The 18036-nt window shown below is 44.5% G+C and overlaps 1 protein-coding gene across 1 annotated transcript; it reads left to right on the top strand.

Annotated features, from left to right (window-relative positions):
- Positions 1-1545: 1545 nt before the first annotated feature.
- Positions 1546-12202, top strand: SFRP4 (secreted frizzled related protein 4). Its single transcript, XM_037385404.1, has 6 exons — positions 1546-2158; positions 2304-2384; positions 2473-2538; positions 5164-5362; positions 8456-8519; positions 10947-12202. The coding sequence occupies exons 1-6, from the start codon at positions 1561-1563 to the stop codon at positions 11133-11135; spliced, it is 1197 nt and encodes a 398-aa protein (XP_037241301.1). The 5' UTR covers positions 1546-1560; the 3' UTR covers positions 11136-12202.
- Positions 12203-18036: the final 5834 nt, after the last annotated feature.

The following is an 18036-nucleotide window of genomic DNA, read 5'->3' as shown; positions in this document are numbered from 1 at the left end:
GCGGCCCGCCTCCAGACCCGCATCACCTCAGCGGCGAGAGGCGGCTGCTGCCCGCGCTGCGGCTGCTGCCCGAGCTGCGGCAGACCGGCGCGGGGCGACAGCGGGGCGACAGGGACGGGGACTCGCGCCCTGCCGTGCCCCCCCAGCTTGCCAGCCGGGAGGGTGTGCTTGCCACCGGCCCGCCAAGGGTGATGCCAAAGGGGCACCCGCAAGGCCCGAGCAGGGGTTCTGGGCACGCTGCGTGGGGCATGGCAGGGAGGGGATACACGGACGGGGGGGGACGTGCTGGGTGAACCGCTGTAACGTTGCTCTCGCGGGAGGAATTCCAGGGGCTCCCCACGGGCACCACGCACACGCACCCACCCCTCCGCCTCCCGCTGCTCTCCCCGGTTCCTCAGCTCTGCTTCCCTGGCCGCTCCGGATGCGCTTCTCCACCCCCACCGCCACCCCCCCCGAGCCGGTGCCCCACAGATGCTCCGGCCCTGCAGCACCCAGGCCCCGGCTCTGCAAGGGGAAGCGCCGGCGGGCACCGCGGGGGCGGGCCTGTAGCCCTGAGCCGCGCTGGGGCTTTCCCAGGCCACTGCCAACAGCCTGGCATTGAGGTCACCTTGTTTTCCCAGCGGGTCCCTCAAAAGACTGGGGTGCAGCATTTGCCCACGGTGCAGGATGGGCCCGTAGGTCTTTCCCGCGCACAGGGACCGCCCGGGGGAGCAGAGGGGGGGGGCTGGGGAGCCCCTGGCACCCCCGTGGGCATGCCAGTGCACCAGGGGCGTGGGGCCCCGCAGCACCAAGGAAAGACAAATAAAAAACAGCCTATAGAAAAGCCTGAAGACCCCTCTCCCACCCATTTGCAGATGCGACTGGGGGGCGGGGGGTGCCGAGGCGGCGGGGGGAGCGCAGCGGGGGCCTGGCTGACCGCAAAGCGGCCCCGCACCTGCCCCGCCGCCCGCTCCCGGCGCGGGTCAGCCCCGCCGCTTCCCCCGGCCCGAGCAAACCGGCCAAAGAGCAGCCACCCCCCGCCCCCATCCCCCCATCCCCGTCCGCCTCCGTGCCGAGCTCGCGGAGGAGCCCTGCAAGCTCCTGGAGGCGGCGGGACCGGCCGCCGGAGCCCGCACAAAGTTTCTGCTCCGTGGCCCTTGGGAAAATGCAGCGCCAAGTTCAGCTCCGGGGAGGGGAAGGGGGGACGGGACGGGGTCCGGCTGCGGCTCCCGCGTCCCTCCCGCTGCCTCCTCCCCTCTCCCCGCGTCCGAGCAGATGCGTGTGGTTTGGGTTTGACCCCCCTCCCTGCCCCCCCCCCCCCTTCCCCCTTCTTCCACCTGAAGGAATTTATGACACAGATGAAAACTGAAACGGAGCTGGAGCCGCGGCCGGGAGACGCAGTGATGTCGCCGGGGGATTAAACGGGGTGGAGGTGATGTCACCGTGCCTGCACAGCAAAACACACACACGCGCGCGCGCACACCCCCCACGCCCCCCCCCCCCCCCCCGAGGAGCGGGGCTGCCAAGGGAGCGCGCTCGGCCCCACGTCACTCGTGCCACCGGTATAAATGCCGTCCCGCGATGTCCATGGCTGTCGGCGCGGCGGCTCCCGCCACTTGCCTGCAGCCGGGCGCCGGGAGGCAGCGCCGCTCCGTGCCCTTGGGCCGCCGCGACCCGCGGGGCGGCGGCGGGCGGCGGCCGAGGAGGAGGAGGAGGAGGAGGAGGAGGAGGAGGAGGATGCTGCGCGCCTTGGTGGCGGTGTCCCTGTGGCTGCGGGTGAGCCCGCGGGCGCAGGGCGCGCCGTGCGAGGCGGTGCGCATCCCCATGTGCCGCTCCATGCCCTGGAACATCACCCGCATGCCCAACCACCTCCACCACAGCACCCAGGAGAACGCCGTCCTCGCCATCGAGCAGTACGAGGAGCTGGTGGGCACCGGCTGCAGCCCGGTCCTCGCCTTCTTCCTTTGCGCCATGTACGCCCCCATCTGCACCCTGGAGTTCCTCTACGACCCCATCAAGCCGTGCCGCTCCGTCTGCCAGCGCGCCCGCGACGGCTGCGAGCCCATCATGCGCCGCTACAACCACAGCTGGCCCGAGAGCCTCGCCTGCGACGACCTCCCCGTCTACGACCGCGGCGTCTGCATCTCCCCCGAGGCCATCGTCACCGACCTGCCGGAGGGTGAGCGGCCCGGGGGCGGCGGTAGGGCGGACCCCCTCAACCCCCGCGGGGCGCCCCGGGCAGGGGGGCTGCGGGACCCGCCGCGCCCCTGCCCCGGGAGCCTCTCCCCGACGGCTTTCCTTCCCCGCCGCACCTCTGTTTGCAGATGTGAAGTGGACGGACTTCACGCAGGGCGTGCTGGTGCCGGAGAGACCCCCGGAGCCCGACTGCAGAAGCCGTGGCCAGGGTGAGACTGGGACGCCCCCTGCCTCCCCCTCCCCGGGGCCAGACCCCCCTGACACCCCTCAACCGTTTCCCCTTCTCTTCCTTTGAAGAGCGATGCCGGTGCAAAAAGACAAAGCCTACGCTGTCGACCTACCTGGCCAAGAACTACAGCTACAGTAAGTGCACGGGGGAAAGTGCTTCCCTTTGCCGGTCCTACCCCCTCTGTGCCCCCCGTGAGTTATGCAGCTCCCTGGGGGTGCTGCACCCACACCAGGCCCATCCAGCGGCAGCCTTTCCCAGTGTTTTTTTTTCCCCCCGAGGGCACCTAGCCGTCCCCTTCCAAACCCCACCGCTCGTGCAGGCAGTAGTAGGCGTTGCGCAGAGGATAGTGCGATTCTGCCAAAAGCAGAGAAATGTTGGTAGTGTGCACTGGCATCAACAGGTCGCCCTGCAGAAAGGCTGCTTACTACTGGAAAGGTCACTGTAGTAAGTGCAGTTACGTCTAATGTGAGCATAACCAGGTGCTGCTCGGCCAGCTCCTGTTTCCATCCAGCAGGTGGAATAAACAGAAGTTTATCACCTAAATAAAACTCATCAGTGTGAACGAAGCTGAAGCAAGGTAAAAAGTTATTACTTAGAAATTCCTGTATTCTTTTACTTACCAGCCAGGGTTTCATCTGGGGCGGAATTGTCAGAGATTAATTGAATTCAGTGACAATGCTCACCATCCAGCCGAGGAGCTGGCCGATAGCTTTATCATTTGTTGCATGACATACTGGCAATACAATTAAATATTCACCCCTCTTCTCCCTTGCCCCCCCCCCCCCCCTCCCATTTTCTGGTGCTGGGAGTCAGGAAGAACTCCGATTAGGATTAGATAAATACCAGATTAAATGTCTCTAACATCAATAGAAAACCCCTATTAACTGTGAATTTAACATGAGGTATCATGGTCTTTTCAATTTATGGGCTTTTGCTCAGATGACAGTTATTTCTTCAAGGGATTTATTCAGTTCTTACGCAATACGGTTATTATATCCATTCCATTCCTATTTATCTGATATCAAATGGAAGGAAGTTTGTGGTTATTTGCTTCTTTATTAGTATAGAAAAAAAAATCCAAACCCCAGTTTGGTGGGAATAATTAATAAATAAACATCTAACTTAGGTAGTTGTACACTTTTTTTTATTTTTTGTTACGGCATTTTGGTGCATTTATATAATACGTTTTATTTTAGTCTAATTCTTAATTTCTCTCAGTACAACATAGTGATATATTCAGGTGGGACAATGAACTTCCATGCTTCTCTGAAATATATGAAAAAGCAGTGATATAAAATGACTATTCTCAAATGAAATACAGGTGTTAGTTATATAAATTTTGATTCCAGTGACCTCAGTAGGAGTGTTGCTTGAATAAAAACTTAGGTTGGGGTCCAAAATTTAATTCCATTGAATTTCTGAAATCAAAGTGGTTTTATTTTGAGAGAGATGTTTTTATTCAGCCTTTTCTGAAAGAAATAGAATGCTTATACAGAAAATTAATTGGGAGACAAGACAAGGCAGAACAAGTTACAAATAAAATCAAACTTTTTCTGAAATCATTTAATATATACAGCCAAATTGTGCTTCCAGCTGGTCAGAACTTGGTTTCAAGTCAGACTTGAAAATGGATTGTGAATCTCCAAGAGTGAAATCCCTCATGTGTTTTGTGGCTGTTACACATGCCCTGATAAAGTTAGCACATAAAATCCAGACTGCGTTACAATTGCTTGTCTCTGGTTGTCTACATGCGACGTTTATTCCAGATGTCAGGAGGTCCATTTGAAGGCTTTTGACCTGGTGGCTGCCAGGGACAGCGTCAATGCAGGCTGATCGCTCTGTGGTACATTCACTTCTCCTGCTTCTTGTACTGAAGTATTTTGTGATAATAAGACTCTTCCTATTTTGACATTTCCTAGAGACAAAGTCCTTAGTTTAAAAATTGTACTTGATTTCTCTGATCTGGTACTTCTCACAAGAGAGGAGGGGTGAAATGCTGCAGTGGTAGGTACTGCCAGAGTCTGCAGGTACAAAGTTAGCCAGGGGGCATCCTCAGGGCAATCTACACAGCCACACCTTCTGGCATCCATTCAGACATGCTGTATTCCTCAATAAAAGGTAAAAATATGAATGTTTGTGTGTTCAGAAGAACCCATTTCAGAGACTGTTTAATGTCAGTGTCTTACTGTTGATGGGTAATCCAAAGGCAAAAGTTGAAAAAAGTATATACCAAGTAAATCATGACAATCCTAAGCCTCTTAGTTTTTGACTACTTGTTTCAAACCTTCCCATCTTTTTTATATTAAAAAAAGGGCTTTTTTATGGATACACCATACAGGGAAATTATGTTACTATTGAAAAGACTGAATTTACCCTTTCTGTGAGGCAAATTATTCATCACTTAATTGGAAATACCCAGATGTGGCTATAAAATGGATCAGATTCATGCAATTCGTTGTTCAAGTCTGAATCAAAGGAGCTGTTTGTGCATGTGCTTCCAGGAGAAATCACTTGGCCTGATCTGGCCAAGTTTGAAGCACGTGTTTCATTTTGCAGTTATCAACAGCCCTACTGGAAACCAAACTGGGATCAGGCCTCTCTTATTCTGAGCCACCGAACGTGCTCACACATGAAGAAGTAGTTCAATTTTCACAGCTGAAACAGCAGATTTCAATTTAATTTGCTTTATTTAATTCTGAAATGTGTTTCAATGTCTAAGGCCATTTGTTGTTCTCACGCCTGTATTTTTCTAATTGCAGTCATTCATGCTAAAGTAAAAAGCGTAGAGAGAGGGAACTGCAACGAGGTAACGACTGTGGTGGAAGTCAAAGACACACTCAAGTCCTCAACGCCAATTCCTCTGTCCCAAGTGCCTCTTCTTACAAATTCCTCCTGCCAGTGTCCACCTCTTCAGCCAAAGCAGGATGTTCTCATCATGTGCTACGAATGGCGCTCCAGGTGAGCCCCGGCAACGTGGTGCAGGAAAGTGTTGTAGCTACCTGTGATGGATGGGAATGAGGAACAGCTCCCTTCCTCACCGTGGGCATGTCCTGCTGATAGGTTTTCTTAGGGTAACTCACATATACACCTATATGTTTCAATTACATTCACAATTAACTTTTTCCACTTAATCAGCCTCAGCTCTGCGCCACGATGCAGTGTTTACAAAACCTGGCTCACACATAAACTCTGGTGGCATTAGGTGCCGACAGCATGTTGCTGAATGCATCGTGCAGTGGTTCAGGCATCTCCAGCTGTTCCGGAGTGTTTTTTCCAGGACCTCTCTCCTTAGGTATGAGCCGCTCCATGTGCTACAAGCCCGATGGTGACTGTAGATGGTGGTCCATATTGGCAGGACCATGTGGACGGCATAGCTCTGCCTCCCCGACCCCAGGGGAGGGGACAGGAGATGATACACATCTCCTGTCCGCAGAGCTGCTGGAGACAGAGCCAGGCCTTCTCCACTGGCCTATCCATGCTTCAGACTGGTGCCATCAGTGAGATGTTTCTAATCCCGCAGCTGTACCGGGACAAGCCAAATCTGCAGCCATTGGAGCTCTGGCTCCTGGATGGCAGATGAAAAGTAAATACTCTCAGAGCAGCTTGCCAGTCCTGCTCTATGATTAAAAGACAAAACAAAACTAACTTTACCAGACCTTTCATCTGGCAGTCAGCCTAGCCCCAGGCATGGAAGGAAATCCAGCGCGCTGGTCTGGAGGGGAGGGAGTGATGAATCACAGCTCCCCCTTCTCCCTGGGTCCTTGAGGCAGAAGGGGACATCCCATCCCTGTTAGCACCCCGACTGCACCAGCAGTGACAGAGGCCAACAGGACAGATTGTGGCGTGGTAGGTACAGGTGCCTGTGTGCTGAGGGTCAGAGGGAAGGCTGTGAAATGTGTAACATTGTAAAATGTGCAGGCTGGTTTTGCATACAGTGATGTGACTGTTAACTGACCACGCACACTTGTAAGGACCATAAAACATTTACGTGCAGGACTTGATGGGCCATATCTGTATTTTCAATGAGTTTTATGCTGATATTTTAGAAGCATTTTATAGGTGTTTCTAAAAGTTGCCACCTGATACCTTATCACCTTCACTTTTCTTGTGAGCTAACAGCCATAGTATTTTATTACTACATAGCACCTTGCCCCTCCGGGTCTGGAAGTGTTTCACGAAGATTAATGTAGAGCCCTCTATTTGTGTGAGCCATTTTAGGGACACATGCTCTGAGTCACGCCGTAGGACCACAACCAAGATTGCGATCGAGGAGCTCTGAGCTGCAGGGCTTTGTTGGAGAGGACCCTCAGAAGGCTGTCAGGAAGGGGAGATTTCAAAAGTGAAAGATCACAATCTGCTCTCCATTACTATGGAAAAGCACACCATTCAGTAAATATTTTGTGATGGTTTTTAAAGGTCACTGAGGTTTTTAATTTCATATAATGTACTAAAAGGGATTTGAAAAAGAAACATAAACTATTATATGTGTTTCCTGTTGAACTCGGTGGCATGCAAACAGAAGGTTTTGAGTTACAGCAGCTTTTTAAAATGCCAGAAGCAAAATGGGTGGAAGCTGTATCTCCACTGAAGTCAATGGCAAAACACCCATTGCCTGTCAGTAGGGTTAGGGTCTGACTCCACAATTTGACCTGAACAGAAGCTGCATCAGATGTACACCCTGTTGTGGCTTCAACCCTGTACGTTAATTCTGTAATCTCTCCTTGGAAAGAAAAAGAGATGTGTATCATGTTGGTCTTGATTCTCTAGGGCTTGCGCTCACTGTAGTCTTTTTATGTGTGGGCAAAGTGGATGCACAGTGGCTAACGCCTACAAGTGGCAGCATTTTGCACTCTTTTTGAACTGGTGTGAGAAGGAAAGCTTTCATGGAAACTGGAGGTCAGGCCCTGCTATGCTGTGTAAACTTCACCCATTGGCAAAGTGCTGTATGAAATTGTGTGCATTTATAATGATTTATAACACTGATGCATAAGTAAGACCTTCCAGAATTAGGTAAATTATATTAGAGCATATTAAAGCCCAGTATCTTTTTTAAAGAGAGAGAGAGAGAGAGAGAGAAGAAAAGAAGGGGGTGGGGAAAGTGAAAATAGTTAAATAGTTAGTAGTAGAGGAGATACAGTAATTCCAGCATACCTGTGCAATACAGTGGTTGTTTCTAGGTTGGGACTTTGAAGGTATGACATCAGACTGCTTTAGAGTAAACCATTTTAGAAGCTGTTTAAGGCATATACATTTAATAGTTATATTTTTATTTGTTCATTTCATAACATCTAGACTCATTATTTTCATAGAGGAGCTAGCCAGATTTCAGTGGTAGGCAAGTATCACTGCCCAAACATCTTCCAAATTCACTTTAAAGCACTTGCTAAGTAGTTACATGTAGGAAATACATAATACTGTCCTCACGTTTTGTAAGTAGAAACGGAGTTGATTGCAAGTGATCAGTTAATACGTTACCACTCGTCAGCTGAGCTGTATTAACTCGTACATGTGAAAAAGTTGTTTGTTTTTTTTAATTCAGAAGTAAAACACATTAGTTTAAACTACTCTTCTGCATGCAAACAAACACACAAACATATAGTGGGCATAATTAAAAATATATGTACATATACATTTAAAGAGTTTCATGGGATGTTACCCAACCCATAACTTTGTTAACAGTGATCAAGATGGGACAACTTTTCCCTGCAGAATAGCTGCAGGTGAGACAAAGGACTCTAAATGTTTTCTCAATGTTGGCCATGCACTGCAGTTTTGGCTCTAAAATCTGATTTCTTGGGAAAACTATTTTCTGTTTTTACAGAGTTTAGAACAGAATTTCAGAAGTATCAGTATAAGCACATAGAAATCCATTAGAAAGCATTTAGGGATGAAGAAAAGTATTTTTCTGCCTATCATCTGGTACACAGAAATTGCTAGTACCAGTACCTGCTGGTGTATTTCAACCTCAGTCTGCATATAATCATCTGGAATGACATCTCGGGAATCAAAATCAGAAATGTCTATAACTTCTGTTTATTTTTTGATTTTCAGGTTGATGCTTCTTGATGGATGTCTAGTTGAAAAATGGAAGGATCAACTAAACAAAAGATTTAAGGTAAATACAACCAATGAAAAGAATGATGATGTTCTTGATAAAACACCTTTGTTCTACTTCAGCATTGAATAACTTGCTTGACTTTCAGAGATCCATAACACCTCTGGGTATTATTATTTTCACTTCCATATTTTCATGCATAATAATTACGTATCGGTGTAAGTGAAAATTTGAAAATTGTAGTCTCAAAAACTTTATTTCTGTTTTATCTGAAACTGTCCCTAAATAAGATGGATATATGATCTTTGTGTGAACTCTGGCTTATTACAATAATGACTCTAGGAATTTATTTCATATCACTACTAAGGCAAGTTAACAGTCAGATAGGTGATATGCAGATGAGTATGCAGTCCGCATCAGGTAAGAAAGGAAGTTGAAATCCACTTTTTTTTTTTTTTTAAATTTGGATAAATGGGCTTTGCTGTATTAAGGATTGCAGGCTGGAGACACAGACTTTGCACCAGCTACTTCCCGCTAAAGACCCACTGAAAGTATTGGGCATCCCCTCACTGGTTTCAGGGAGTAATGGAAGGAGAAGTCTATAGTGTGGAGAGCTGGGAGGCAGGAGCAGCAGGTGCCTCTGCTTTTTCGGTCTTCAGGATAGCACTTGCTATCACTCCCTGCTTGTAAACTCCTCTTTATAACAGAAAGGATGGATCAATGTCTGACTCTTCCCCACATTTTAGAGATGGAAGAAATTTATTTCTGGAATTTAGAAAGGGTTTCAGAGCATCAGGGACATACATATATATTTACTTTAATCATGAGCTGACTGGCAATTGATAGAGAGGAGGAAAAAAGATTCATGGATCCAGCAGTAGAAGCTTTTAGATTACAGACCAACTTATTGCGCTTTTATCATTTCCTTTTCTCCTCACTTACTCATGTAAAACCTATGTGTGAAAAGGAAGATATGCTTTCAATCTTTAAAAAATAAATACATTGCAATGTGGGATTTAGGAGAATACTGACATATGACTCGGATTATTGAAATCCCTTAGCTGTCAACTTAATGGCCTGTTACTGGCAAAGTGTGTTTTAGTGGCTTCCTCACACTGCTTTGTCATTTCTAATTGTGTCTTGAAACCTGTTTGCACATTCATTTCCAGACTGTCAAGTAGATGCATGACTGCCAAACAAAATACAGCTCAAAGCATGCGTCATTCCTTCTGATATTAATGGTTTCATAAAGTAAATCCTCCTTTAAACGTGCTTGAGTGGGACACACCTAAAAGCCTGCTGATAGGGTTTTTTTTATGAAGACCCTGACTACACAAAGATAGCCAGTACGGAGCTAGGTGTCATCTTCATTTTAATGCCCATCATTCATCTCTGAAGACTTGAATCCAACTTTCATCTTGAGTTACCACTTAAAATGATTTTTTGAGCTTCCTGTGGACCACAGAAGATGGCTGTTAACATAACCACAACCTGACCGGTCCCTTCTCTAGCCAGGACAAGAGTCTTGGTTGCAACAGGGTCAGTGCAGAGATACTAAATAGGAAAGCTGAAGAGCACTGCTCTTGCTCTGATCACTGGAAAAAGCTCCTGCCTTTGGGAGTTTCAGAATCGAAAGTTCATTAATAATGGTGAGAGATGAGACCCTTTCCATGTTCTACTATCTACCTTGCTTTCATTAAAATAAGTATTTCTATTCCTAGAGGTGAAAGACTGCAGGCTCTGCTGCAGGGTCATGGATCTCTCCATATTTTGGACCACTTAACCTCACTGAAAGAACCTGTTTTCTATCCGCTGTACTTTTTGGTTTGGAAATCTGACAGCTGTTCTCTTTGGTGGGCTCATGGCTCTTACTGCTTTCCAAACTTTCTCAGGGATGCTGCTGAATAAAGCTGCAGGTGCATGATTCACAGCCATCCCATTGCAACTCTGAACACTGTGATTTCAGTGGGCATCTCTGTTGTCTGTCCGTAAGATAAGCTCTTTCATGCCCAGTCCTCTCCACCCCAGGGAAAAACAGATACCACTTTCTCTTGTAGCGGTGTCTTTTAATGCATAATGAAAGGATAGCCTGTGTTCTGCAGACTTTTCTGAGGAACACGTTCAGTAAGACAGCAAAGAAGGGGTTTGCAAAGGAGTTCCAATGTGCAGATCCTGTCTTCTTGATGGTGCCAGCTCCCCTGGAGTTCTGAGAAGGAGTGAGATGTGCACTCACGTGCAGCATGCACATGAGATGTGCGGTTGTTCTCATCACCTGGTATCGTGGAAATTCCCCCACTCAGCAACACGGGGCAGGTTCCCCCTGCAGACAGCCAGAACATACTGACATCAGTGGCCCTGTAGGATAGAGCACAGAGCTGCTAAAAGCGGCTCTAGTCTCAGTGGTTCAGGGTAGCTTTGATTAAGCCATAATTATTTATGATTACGTCCTTCCCTCACTCAGCCTCTTTGTCTTCTGCATTTCTACAGAGGTGGGAACAGAGACTGCAGGAACAAAAGCTGCGAACGGCCCGCAGTAAGAACCCGAATGCAGGACGCAGTGGGCAGAGTGGAGCCTCCAAACCATCAACCAAGAACACCAACCCACTGGTCAGTGGCCCCAAAAAGGCCATGAAAGTAAGAACTGGCCAGAAAGAAACCAACCCTAAAAAAGTATGAGTGTGAAATTTCCCAAAGGAAAGACTTTCCCTGCGCGATGAGGGTCACGATCTGGCTTGTTGGCCTGTTTTATTAATCCAGAACTCATCGACTTAAAAACTCATGGCAGTTTCTACATAAACGTTTTTGCTGCACTTTACTTTTAAAAGGTTTGCTTTTCCTTTCAAGCCACCGCAAGCCACAGAGTGTAGGTTTGCGCTAATATGTGGCAGGCATATTCAAGCTGACTGAGCTTTATCTTAGGGCTCTGATTTGCAATTCTAGATAGAACTAGCCTTGGCTGCCAGAGGTTTTAACTCCTTGTGCCGGTTGCCTGCTCTGCTTTCTTGCCAGAGGCTGGAGAGCTGCATGGGGCATCTCTTCTCTCCTCAGAAAGTGCACTGGTGTAGCAGTGGGTGAGTTAGGCTGTGGCTGAGTCTGGTGAGCCGAGTGCCATGGCAGCTGAGGAGCAGCAGAGGGATGGTAACCTCTGGCAGGCATCTCGGGCAGCCACTACTGCAGCTGCTGGAGCTGAATCTGTCTGCCGTTTGGAATCACAGCCTTTGTTCAGCGCGTTCAAAAGTGTAGTTTACCAATAAGCATCTGGGTATGCATTATGTGATTATACTTACGTGTGTGCCAAAAATATGCTTACAGTGTTAGTATTTGATCTTGTGGGTTTGTCTAGCAAAAATGCATTGAAAGCAGACTTTTTTTATTGTACTTCAGGCTGGCTTCTGTTGTTATAATTTCAAATATATTTAAGCATCTAATTGAAAAATCAGTATTTTTTAAAAGGACAGATTAAAGTGAAACAGATCTGTAGGATTCTTAAAAGTTAACACTTATGTTTCCTGTAATATAGCTTTGTTATGAAAACTGGAATAGATGTATTATTCTAAACAGAACTGACAGCTGATGTACAGTACTAGGGAGAAGATAGGGCTCCATGTGGCCCAGTGTTCATTTGGATAGTTTTTTATTATTTGACTCCATATTTCTAAATCTGATACCAAATAAATAAATAAATAAATAAATAAAGTGAGGCTTGTCTCTATTCATGAACTTCTCAAAACAACTGGCTATCTGCAGTTTTACTGATCAGAAGGTCACATTTACCATAGAAGGGGTCACAGACAAAGCAGATGATTTTGGTTATGGACTGACTTAACATTTGCCATATGAGGTATTAAAATAGCAAAAGCGATATAAATCTAGTTGACATAACTCCAAGATGGCATTTATGCTATTCCTCCTAAGCTGTGCTTGGATGAGGCAGTATGGAGAGCAGAGTCCAATTTCTGTTAACACGTAAGATCACCTACATTAACTTCGTAAGAGCTCATGACAGACATCTGAAAGAACTTCAAGAATTCCTGCAGCAAAACTAAGGATTAGACTTGGCAGTTCTGGTACCTAGAAAACAAAATGAGAATTTCTAAAATAGAGAGGGTCTACATCAGAAGAAGAAAAAAAAAAAAAAAAAGAGAGAGTTCTGTGTAGGTTAACATAATGATTTACAATTGTTCACGTCAGTATATTGATCTTTGTCATTACAAGAAGCCCAAGGAAATTTGCTTGAAAGAAATTCAAGGCAGAATATGCTGGAGTGATTTTGGTAGCAGCAACAATGTACTTGGTAATATGCTGACACGAGCTGAAGACACAGGTGCCAAGTTAGAATGCTTAAAACAAAGGGACAGAGGTGTTATAGGAAAATAGAATAATAGAGTATAGGGTAGTTCAGGAAAAAAACCCACCAACCCAACCCTACATGATTGTTGCTTGAGATATGAGCATTTGGTTAAAATATGCAAAGGTCAGCATCTGAGTGTAGCCCTTGCTGCTAATTCTGGGCAGATGCAGAACTTTATCTCCATGGAACATCTGCAGAGTTAGATTCCAAATTCAATCCAGGTGCTAGGAATGCTGAGCATATATAGCATCTATTGACTTTAGTGGGAAATATGTGTGTTTTGACATGTCTAAAAAAACAGACAGCAAACCTAGGTGCCTAAATGCAGACTATAGGTGAAATCTTAATCCTGTACAACGAAATGGAAAAACTGAAATCAAAATCAAAAGAGACAGGATTTCACTGCAGGTGACTAAATTAGGTGAGTTTGAAAACGCTGACTTAAGAAAGCATGTTCTAAAATATCAATATGATCGGAAGGCTTCTAAAATAGTTTTATCTACTGTGTAGCAGGAGTTCTTAAGCTTCGATTACTTATTGATCAATCCCAATTTAAAGTGCCCCAATAAATACATGTAAGGCTAGCTATTAAAAATGAACAACAGTCCTATCAATGTGATGTTGAAATAACAAATACCAAAGTTGTGATGTTTCACTCTAACAGGTTTTATTGTGAACGTAGTCAAGTGTGTTTGTTGAATGAAACTTTTGGAACAGCTAGCTAGACTTCATAGCAACATTACATAATATTTTACAGCTGTTTAAATCAAACTTTTTTTTTTTTCATTTTTTGATAGTTGGAATAAACTTTGAGGTACTGAGCCTAGTGTTTCCAAACTCCTTGACATTTTAATGTATGCTTTATTATGACTAACTTCCATTCTGATATGGCAAAAATACACAAGAAGGAAAGGCAATACAACAAAAAGCAGGGGATATCGTAATACAAAGAACAGATGGGCAGACAGGGGGGATGAATTAGTAAGGTAGTGTGTTTTCCTGAATCCATTTTTTTCTACTTTTTAAGAAGCCACGGGTCAACCCAATTCAACACGCCTAAAGTCACTCCATTTTGAAAATTCCTTACAATCATTAACTCACCGTGACATTCAATGCTGGCTAAATCTAGACTCAGAACGACCCCACTGGCCTTCCCTTGCAAAGGCGTGAAACACATGTTGGAGCAGTGAGGGCTGCTCGAACAGGCAAATGTGTCCCCACGTGCCCCACTCACCACATCTGCTCCCCAGCATGTGTCAAAAAGACTCACCTCTCCTCGTGCATGTCCATGGCCAGGTGGTGTCATTGCTGTGTTGGTGCACCCCAGCACCAAAGCCAAGAAACCTCAGTTTAGCAGAGAGGCCAAATAGTTCACTGATGGGTGAAGTAATTACTGTACCTATTTATAGCTGAAAAATTAACAGGCCAAAACTCGAAGTGTCAAGTATTTTTCTTCTCAGTGTTACAGCTGCCTTCCTACTGAGGGGCTTGGCATTTTTTTAATTAAAATAAAAATTGCCCGGAACACCAAACATACGCTTCTGGTGTGTTTCTTAGTACCTCCCTCACACATGTGCCTGGTTTAGTAAGAAGTGCCATTGAATATTTTCATTGAATGTTCTAATCTCTGTTCCAAAAGAATGAAACCTGAAAAAATATTTACTCTATTTGTGAATAATTGGCACCATTTTAGAAGTTCACTGTAAATGCAAATCAGAACTCTTTATGAACCACACTTAAAAAAAACCAAACAACAACACCCCATAAACCTCCTTCCAACAAGACCTGAACCTGAATGACCCATTCAACTCAGTGTTGCAACTTGGTTACTTTTGTCCACTCATTGCATATAACTGAGAAATACTTCCTGTACAAATAAAAAGAAGATATTCCAGTCCAAAATACTCAAACAGCTCTTAAATTATTTTATCCAGCATTGTAACCTAGATTCCAAATGAATGAAACCTGAAAAAATATTTACTTCAGTTATGCACAACTGACACACACTTTTTGGTTGAGTTTAGTAGTTGAATGTAAATGCACATCTGAAAACATTTCCTCAACCAGATTTTTCTGGTAAATGACATCAGCTCCAATTAATTTTGTAAATAAGTAGAAATCCATCAATATGGGTCAACAAACATTTAGAATTATGTTTCCATTTATATTATAAACCAGTAACTTGCAAGTTATTAATTTCTATAGAGTTACATTACTTCTAATTAGACCTAGTTGAGGCTCTGTGGAAAAAATACATTGAGTTTCAACTTCTGACACTATTTGTCCTGTAAGGTCTCTGAAATGAAACTTGTTGGAAGGTGACACTGGATTTTAAACTTGCTTGTTAGATGTGCAGTAAATTCAGAGGCTTCCAGGTAATCCGTTAATATCAGACTGGCTCCTATAGTTACTGCCAAAGGGCTTGTGGATAAACCAGAATGGCAATAAGCATAAAACCCCCCAACATCTGGAAGGAAGGACACACTCCTTTTCTTTAGATGAGATTGCTAGATCCAAACCCCAAAGTACCTTAAATAGGTCAGTTTATATTACAGATGGGAGGTTAACGGATGCACCAGTGATCAAGAGATGCCCCAAACAGACCAACACCCTAAGTATTTTGATTCCTTCTGGCTACAGTATGATGAAACCTTTAGTTTGTAGATACCCTGAGCACATCAGTTTTTATCCTCTGAGCAAGGTAATCAGGAAGTTAATGGTTTGCCCGCAAAGAACTGGATGAACTGAACAGATACTTGCAAGGTCTGACTTGCCAGTGTAGCTCATTCAGCAGTCAGAGCAAAGGAAAAACAGTGCAGTGGTGCACAACCGCAAGCTGATTGACTCCATCTTCTTGGCCGGGAAAAAAGCTTTTTCCCCACTTCTCTTGTTTTATTATGCAGTAATTCAGTACAAATACTCTACAATCAGATGTACTAATTCTTCTTAAACAGTATTTTGAGATTCAGAACCAGCTTGTTTATAATTCTAAACTGAAACAGATCTTTAATATAGTCTTAGTGTCAGATTATGATTTCATTAAAGTACCTAAACAAGGAAATATGTGGTCTGTTGTACAAATAAACATGCCCTGTGGTTCCATTTCTCTCCTGCTGGGACAAAAATCAGAAGAATAATTATGTTATCTTTTGTTAGTCTTGGAAGCATTTTCATCACATCTCCGTACCACCTAATTCTACATTGAACCGCGAGATATTTTCTAAATAAACGGTCACAAAGGTCACATTCTCTTTTGATCTGTCATCTAGAGATGAGATAAAAAGACAGAGTCAGACTTTCTGTAAGATTTGTAGGCAGAGAAGTTGTGTAAATTTAATTGTAAGAAGATTTTAATCTGTGACGCTCAATAGAGTTTAAGTTGGAACACATTTCTCCTGACTCCATGAATGCAAATGCTTGCCGATCCCATCACAAGTGCTCAAACTCTTAAAAATTACATCCCTGTCTCTCTCACAGTAATATAAAATTTGAGGAAGAGTGGATGACAGTCTAAATTATGTGTACAACGCCTAAGTTTTGAGTTGAACTTCTAAAGAGACAAGGTAATCTCTTATTGACAGTATTTCAGTTATCATGCTTTTGAATTCACGATATTTTGATAATTCACCAGAAGCCTGTATCTCAAAGATCTAAAACATTCATGAATCTGAATCTCTTCATCAGCTGAAACAGTTATATTTATTGTTTTGAAACATATCTCTTAAATTCCTCCTTTCCAAAGCTGCTGAAAGACATTAAGGTCACGAACGTGTTTAGGAGAAGAAAATAAGCATTGATAAATTAGTTATTTCCACAATTCAGTTTGGGTTTGATACTTATGCAATGTGAAGAAAACCTGTTGTAGCTTTATGCATAATATTTCAATGTAAGCTACTGGATCATTTTAACCAAGCACGAAACAGGGATCATAATTAGCATGTGTGAATACATGAACCCAAACAAAATGTAATCCTTCAAAATCTAATAGTCCAATCAAACTGAAAAAATGCTATATTGATTAAGAGTGATGTAATGGAGGATGAGGAATGATGGTTAAATGAGCAATAACTCAGTATATAAAATTATATCACACTTAAATAAGCAGAGCTTCTGTACCCCTAAAGCTAACTGAAATTTCCAAGGCTGGTGCAAGAAATGATCCACAGTATTCAAAACCTGTGTATGACGCCTATCGAGCTATATGGTTGTGAACTTCCATCAGAATTTTCATGAACTCTTAATAAGACATAAATGCATTTTGCTGTTTTCAGCATTTCTGCTCCTGTCAAAAAAATAAACCCATCTAAACTTTCATCACTGTTATTTACCCCACTGCTAGGGAAGCTCCAGCAAAGATCTCGGGAAATGGGCTGAATGATGTATCTGAAACTGCCCTACTCAGGTGTTTTCTGAGACTGCTTCTTGTTTTAAAGTACAATGTGCCAGCACCCAAAAGACCCAGAGTGCTGAAATAATGCCAGGAAGAACAGCTTTAGTGGGGTTTTGAAGTGAAAAACAAGCCAAAGAACATACAGCAGTTCTGAAGCGTGCTTCTCTGAACTCATCTCACCAAGGCTTCCTCCAGGGTAGCTAGCCTCAACTCGAGTTTGTGACAGCAAAGCAGCTGTAGGTGAAAATGGGCCACCAGGAGAATGCTCAGTCCAACTTCTGCTGGAGGGATGCCTGTAATAACACACGCCCCATCACAACAGAAATATTTATCAGGAAGCTCTTTAAAATGGCTACTTGTATTAAGTACAATAGGAACAACAAAGAAAGTGTGAGAAAGAGTTTGTTCTTTCAGGACTTTGCACTTGTAATCGATGCCTGAACTAAGTTCCTTTAACTGAATGCCATACTTTAGTACCTGAACCTTCAACAGACTCAGACAGCAGAAGTGAGAATATATCAGCTACAGAAGAATATTTGTGTTCTTGATGAAGGCCAGCCAAGTTAGGCTGAGACAGGATACACATTCACTAGCTTGGCAAGGAGGTGTATGTCAAGAATGGTTGTTATGTAAGAGCTGGCTTTATATTTTACTTCAATTAATATATTTGAGTTATGTAAATGGACTGGAAAGGACCATCTAGCTTATTATTCTGCCTGTGGCAGTACTTGTTAGAAGATGTTCAGGGAAAGGATAAATAAACAGTACAAACGTTTCTCAGGGCCCTGGGGGAACCAGTAGTCCTTAACAGCCCTGAGCAGTCCCACCTGGGATGC

This window comes from Falco rusticolus, chromosome 4 (genome assembly GCF_015220075.1).
Source record: "Falco rusticolus isolate bFalRus1 chromosome 4, bFalRus1.pri, whole genome shotgun sequence".
NCBI lineage: Eukaryota > Metazoa > Chordata > Aves > Falconiformes > Falconidae > Falco > Falco rusticolus.
Note: the sequence above shows the minus strand (reverse complement) of the source record. Positions and strands in the feature narration are given on the sequence as shown.